The sequence below is a fragment of the Chinchilla lanigera genome, unplaced genomic scaffold, assembly GCF_000276665.1.
Source record: "Chinchilla lanigera isolate Chin_1 unplaced genomic scaffold, ChiLan1.0 scaffold00117, whole genome shotgun sequence".
NCBI classification, from domain to species: Eukaryota; Metazoa; Chordata; class Mammalia; order Rodentia; family Chinchillidae; genus Chinchilla; species Chinchilla lanigera.
Window position 1 is genome coordinate 987995 of NW_004955518.1, and position 6395 is coordinate 994389.

The window sequence follows — 6395 nt, forward strand, 5'->3', positions numbered from 1 at the left end:
ATTTAAAAGCCTAATGGTTAAAAAAAAAGTGAAACTAAAACTCCATTTGCTACAGGGTTGGGGAAACCACTCAGTTCCATATCCCCTACTCCTCAGCTCCAGCCTAATATATTTTAGGGAGCGTAGTTTGAAACCCTTGATGTAGTTAGAGCAGATACCTCAAGTTACAGTTTCAGTTGCAGTGATGTTGTGTGCGGGTTTGTGTCACAGCTATGTGTAATTCTTCCCCTAAGTTTCTCCCATCTTTAATCGTCAAAGTAGCAAATATACTAAAATGTAGTACAGGTCTAGGGATTTAATATAGCTATAAGAAAAAGGAAATAAACTCTGCAGGCAAATGAGAATACTTCTTTTATTCTTGAAGCTTGCCATTGAGTCTAATAATTATTATCTTTTTTTTTTTTTGGTATCAGAAATCAAACTCTGGACCTTGTGCTTGCCAGGCAGGCGCTGTGCTGCTGAACTATATCCCCAGCCCATAATTATTATCTTAAAGGCATAATGGTTTGAATGGTTTGAATTGCCATACTTGTGTGTATGAACTTTACTTGTGTTGTTTAATCTGGTTTGGTTGTTGGCAGACCTCAATATACATCATACTTTATGTATTTTTATGTACAATGCCATGTATACTCTTTTTTATGGCAGTGTAATTGATTTTCAAGGATAATTTTGAATGATGTTCAGATTTTATGTGTTCAATTAAAACTTAATATCCAGAATAAGAACATTATTCCATACGTACTAAAAAATGTATAATGGAAATTTCAGTTTTATTGAATTTTTATCTTCATAATCTCGTGACGAGCTTTATGAAGTAAGGTTTTATGTCTTCCTTTTTAATTTTTTTACTTTAGTAGTCTTTTTTATTTTTATTTTATTTTAATTTTATGTATGTGTGTATGTTTGTCACTCTTGTAACCCAGGGTTCTTACACTGAGCCTACATTGCTAGCCCTTTTATTAAATTTTGAGATAGGGTCTCACTCAGTCTAAATTGCTGGGCTCAAACTCACGATCCTCCAGCCTCGGCCAGCCAGAGTGCTAGGATTATAGATGTGCATCGTCATGCCCAACAGCAGCTTTCTGAGGATGCTGTACTGTTGATATTTGGTAATACAGAGCCCTTGTGCCTTTTTCCAGTCATTCTTTTGGGGGAAGGTGATATAAGATACATTAAACAGCCATTACATATATAACCCTAAATACTGTTGTAAGATACAATCATAGCTTTTGCCCTTAAGTAATTTAGAATGTATTTAAGGAGACATGTCAAATATATACAGAACAATTAGAAATCATAACTAATAAAGGAGAGAATTGTATCCAAAAAGCAAATGATTTATATAGATTTACCACAGGCAACTAAATTATACTAGAATTTCAGGATTATATGCTTTTCATTTCTTAATGGACAATTAAACAATATAGTGCTTATAGCCTCAGTACAATGTGTAATGGTTACTTTCTCAGAATTTGGGAGTGTTTTTGTAATCAGTATCTGACTGTCTCTCTGGGAGGCACTTACAAGCCAAAAAGTAGGTTTGCGGCGATCCTCCAGAAGACTTCTGTAAACAGCCAAAAGCAATATCCATAAACCCTTACATGGAAAGACTCATTTTATTCATAGCAGAATATTTTATGTGCTATTTGGCAGTTAATAGCACATTTTAACATACTTGTTAATCTGTTATTTACCTGAAGGAAGTTAGAGGTGGCAAGAAACTGAGAGAATGGAACACTAGCAGCATCAAGGGTTGACAACTGATAGCAGAAGAGGGGCACTGTTCAAGACAGCATTGTAGTGTTCTGAGCCCACTTAGAAGAGGGGCAGGCTGGCCTCTGCAGACCTTGAAAGTTAGTTCTTGTTAAATTGGTAGTTATGATAATGTATCTGAATTGCTCAGGAAATGTAAGATTAGGTTATTTATAGTCTTGTGTTTTAAAAGTAGAAAATATATAATGTATTTTTATAAGCGTCTTTCCTTTCCATTGTACAGCTCGATCATGCTGATCTTTCTACTTGTTTACCTAATTTATTTTTAAAGTAATCCTGGGAAGTAGATTTTATTATGTGCATTTTACATATGAGGAAATTATAATTCAAAGAGTTTAAGTAATATACAAAACAAAGTTTTGTAACTAATGAGTGTTGGAATTAGGAATTTGACCCTAAAGTAATTTAAAAGTCTACATTTTTAGGCACCATAGCATTTTGGAGCTTCATAAGAACTACCCTGAACTTTAAGCCAGGTATTATTAACTCAGTTTGAGACCCAGGAAAGTTAAGTGGTTTAGATAAAATAGTATACTATTAAGTAGCAGTAATAGAATTTTAGTGTTAGTTTTCATTTTTTTTCCATGTGTAATGATAAACATTTCTAATATTGAGTAAATTAGGTTTCACCAAAATAATTTTAGGTTTATTTGACTTTCTCCATTAATTTTAATATACAGCATGAGCTCTGTCTTAATTACTTTTCTGATTGCTGAGACAAAATACCCAACACCCAAAGTTAAAGGAGGACAGGTTTATTTGGCTCACAGTTTGTGGAGGTTTCAGTCCGTACTCAGCCGGCTCCAAGCGGGGTGGCATGGCAGAGGGGCCTCACAGAGGTGAAACAGTTCATCATGGGCCAAAGACAGCAAAAGCAGCAAGTGGGCCAGGGAGAGACAGAAGAGATAAAGCCTCTTTCTGTCTCTTATATTGTATTGGATATAGCACTCACACCCTTAATCCCAGCAATGGACCATGAAGATCAATCACAAACTCTAGGTTCAGTCACCTCTGAAACACCATACACACACACACACACACACACACACACACACACACACACACACTGGACCACATGAGACTTTGGGGAGACATCTAGACACAAACCATAACAGGCTCTAACAGCAAACCCTTTCATATAGGTTTCTCACAAAGCTAAATAAACTATGCCATAAAGAGGGTTTGGGGATCCTCTAGTGAAAGATGATAAAGGTAACATACAATAGTAGAGCACATGCTACATTCCAGGCACTGCTCTAGCACTTTGTACGCATGAAGTCATTTAGTGTTCTTATAGTTGGTCTGTGAGGAACATGTCACTAGCTCTGTTTTGAGATGAGGAAACTGAACACAGAGAGGTTAAAACTTTGACCGAGGTTACCCATTTCTCTCTCAGTAGCATTGCTGGAATTAAAATCCAGCCGTCTAGCTCTGGAGTCCAGGTAACTGTCTGCTAGGACAGTGTGTGCTACCTTCCTCCAGAACAACTTAGAAGCATAACCTACACTGTGCATACTATGACTTTCCCAAATCATGCATATGTTTTATTCTTTTCACTGAGAGTAAGGATAGTAGAAAGGACTGAAGAATCAATATAATGTATCGTTAATCAATGATATATTTGATGGTTAGTGGAATTCATTGAAAAGCTGTAGTTTTGTATTTGTCCACAAGATGGTGAAATTCTCATTAGTTTTTAATTTCTTGACACCCGTATAAATTGTTAATTTATAACTTGTATTTGGTACTACTTATTATAAGCACTTTATAATTTCTTTTTACAGCCCATCTGCTGGGAAAGCCAAGATTAGAACAGCTCACAGAAAAATTATGATTCTGAATCACCCAGATAAAGGTAGGTAGAATTTCTATTTTTCATAAGATATAAATATATTTTGAGTTCCTTTCAATTTACTTAAACTCATTATAAATGGCTATAGTCAAGGTGGAAGTTTATGTGTCACATGTGTTGAGATTTTTCTTATGAATAAGTGGGATTTACAGTGGAGTTCAGTGACAGTGTAGATTAATATCTTTCAAGAAGTTAACTAGCTGTCGGATGTTGCTGCCATTTTGATCAAGAAAGAAAACATGAATTGTGGACTCTTTAATGAAATAAACTGATTTAGGGCTGGGGATTTAGCTCAGCGGCAAAGTGCCTGCCTGGCAAGCGCAAGGTCATGAGTTCGGTTCCCGGTACTGGAGAAAAACCAAAAAAAAAAAGAAAGAAATAAACTGATTTATTTAGCCTCAAACACAATATTCAGAAGATTTCCACGTTTCTAAATATAATATGTTATAAATGACTCTGAATTTTTAAATTTTATCGTGGGGGGCTGGGGATTTAGCTGAGCGGCAAAAGCGCCTGCCTGGCAAGCGCAAGGTCGTGAGTTCGGTTCCCGGTACCGGAGAAAAACCAAAAAAAATAAAAAATAAAAAAAAATAAATAAATTTTATCGTGGAAGGCTCTGAGGCTGAGCCATTTGTTTTTAACTGGCCAAGCTTTTAATGTAAATTTATCTTACAAAAGACAATTATTATAACTTTAACTACACTACAGCTGCTTGATAGAGAAAGGCCATATGTTCATTACTGTTTCTGCTTTAAAATAACAGATGGTAGAAAGTTGCACTGTATTTCAGAAGTCAGAGGGGGGTGTACAGGTTTCCTTAGATTGTCATTTACAGAGTTTTAGTTTTGTAATTATTTTGAAAGAATTAAAAGCAAGATTTTGGGTTCCTATTCATTTGGACACCAAAATAAGACATTCTCTTTTTTCAGTTTTCTCAACTTAATTACTTGCTATAAAAATTCTTTTCACTGAACATCATCTCTGTTGGTTTTGCACTTGCTGTTCTTTAGTGCAAATAAACAAGAGAATAAACTTTGGAAGGAGGTTTTGCTTAAAATTTCTAAACAGCTTCAACAGCTACTATGATAGACCCACTCAACTAATTTACTTTGCATTGTGCACTGAGTAGTTGAGAAAGAAGTGTGCTTAAGTGCCTCCTTGAAGCTTTCTGTCTCCTAAACATCCCCTGACCTTTCCAGGTAAAGTGAATACCCTTGGCTCTAATTGATTGCAGAAGGGTCAAGCACTCACATTTCTTAGATGATTGACATTTATTTATTTAATTTTTTTTTACTGTGCCTGCTGCCAAGGAAGCAAGTTCTAAAATGTATCTAAGAGAGTGTATATTTCTACATACTTTCATTTAGAAAATCTTGTCTGTCATGTCTTGTGAGCCAGTATTATTTACAGAATTTATCTTAGAGAACAGTATATTTATATGAGTGGGATTATTAATTCTAATTGTATTAATGAGTACTTAACAGGAAAAATATTTTTAAAATAAAGTATTGAATTTTTAATATTTATTGCTTATAAAAAAGCATCAAAATTTTCAACATCAACTGTTTTCTGGTGTACTAAGTCTAAAAAAGAACACAAATGAATTTCTATATGAATTACAATGAAAACACTAATAGAACTCTACAAAAAAATAATCTTTACTTCAGATATTACACCTAAGGCAGTCTTCACACATGACAACAGCATGTTCCATACACATATATCACTTACACCAACAGCACATGTGTTTTGCTTTCCTGGCTTTTTTGTATGACACACTTGACGTCTTGCTGGTCTTGCTGTTTTGTCAGGAGCTTCTTATCATATTATACAATGTGTAGTCAACAGAAACATAAAATATCAATAAAATTAAGTATTAATTTCTTCTTCGTGGTACATGTTTATAATAAACATCAATATTTTCACATCAGATGTGTACTGCTTACAGAATCTAAAAGAACATCAGAAATTCCTATATGAATTACAAGGAAAATACCAATAGAACTTTACAACAGAAATAAGCTTTGCTTCAATTGTCACGCTCAAGGGAGTCTTTACACATGACAACTGCATGTTCCATGCACACATCTCTCTTACACTGATATCGTATGTGCTTAGCTTTCCTTTCCTATGTGGCAGTCTTGTCACCTCTCTTCCTATTTTGTCAGGAGCTTCCTAGTATATTGTACTAGTATACACTTAGCAGCAAGATAAGATATCAATAAAATAAAATATCAAATGTATAATGAGTGCTTGGCATAGACATCAGCATTTTCACATCAGCATAAGACTTCACATGTACAAGGGCATAAATTTTTGTGCCATACTTTGAAGGTGTTTTGGGAATGTACTGCCTGAAGCTATAGTGACCATGAAATGATGTTAGATGTTCATCAATAGTCAAGTTTTCAGATGGTGTGTAAATTTCTTGACAATTACCCATAAATCTCTCAAGCTCTGAGCAGATAACAGCCACATATCAGTTCTTTTTCTTTGCTGGTGGGTAGTTTTGTCATCAAATCTCAGGCAATTCTGAAGAAAGCCAAATCTCCTCAGTGTTATCATTAGTGTACAAACCTCAAGCCCACAGCCCTGCTAAGTACAGCAGACGTATGAATGCTTTTACTTCAGCTATTGAGGTGTCATACTAAATACATTTTTGAGTATGGCTTTTGGTATATAGAGGATGTTTCCTTAATTTCTCTCTCAGTCTGTTTGTTGTTTGTGTATAGGAATACTATCGATTTCTGGGTGTTGACTTTGTATC

General features: G+C 34.9%; 1 protein-coding gene across 2 annotated transcripts in view; it reads left to right on the forward strand.

Annotated features, from left to right (window-relative positions):
• Dnajc15 (DnaJ (Hsp40) homolog, subfamily C, member 15) overlaps positions 1-6395 on the forward strand; it is a 74488-nt gene that overhangs the window by 46385 nt on the left and 21708 nt on the right. For both annotated transcript variants that reach the window (XM_005409057.2, XM_013506969.1), the window contains one exon: positions 3561-3631. In XM_005409057.2, the coding sequence (XP_005409114.1) occupies positions 3561-3631 (71 nt within the window). The remainder of the gene's footprint in view (positions 1-3560; positions 3632-6395) is intronic.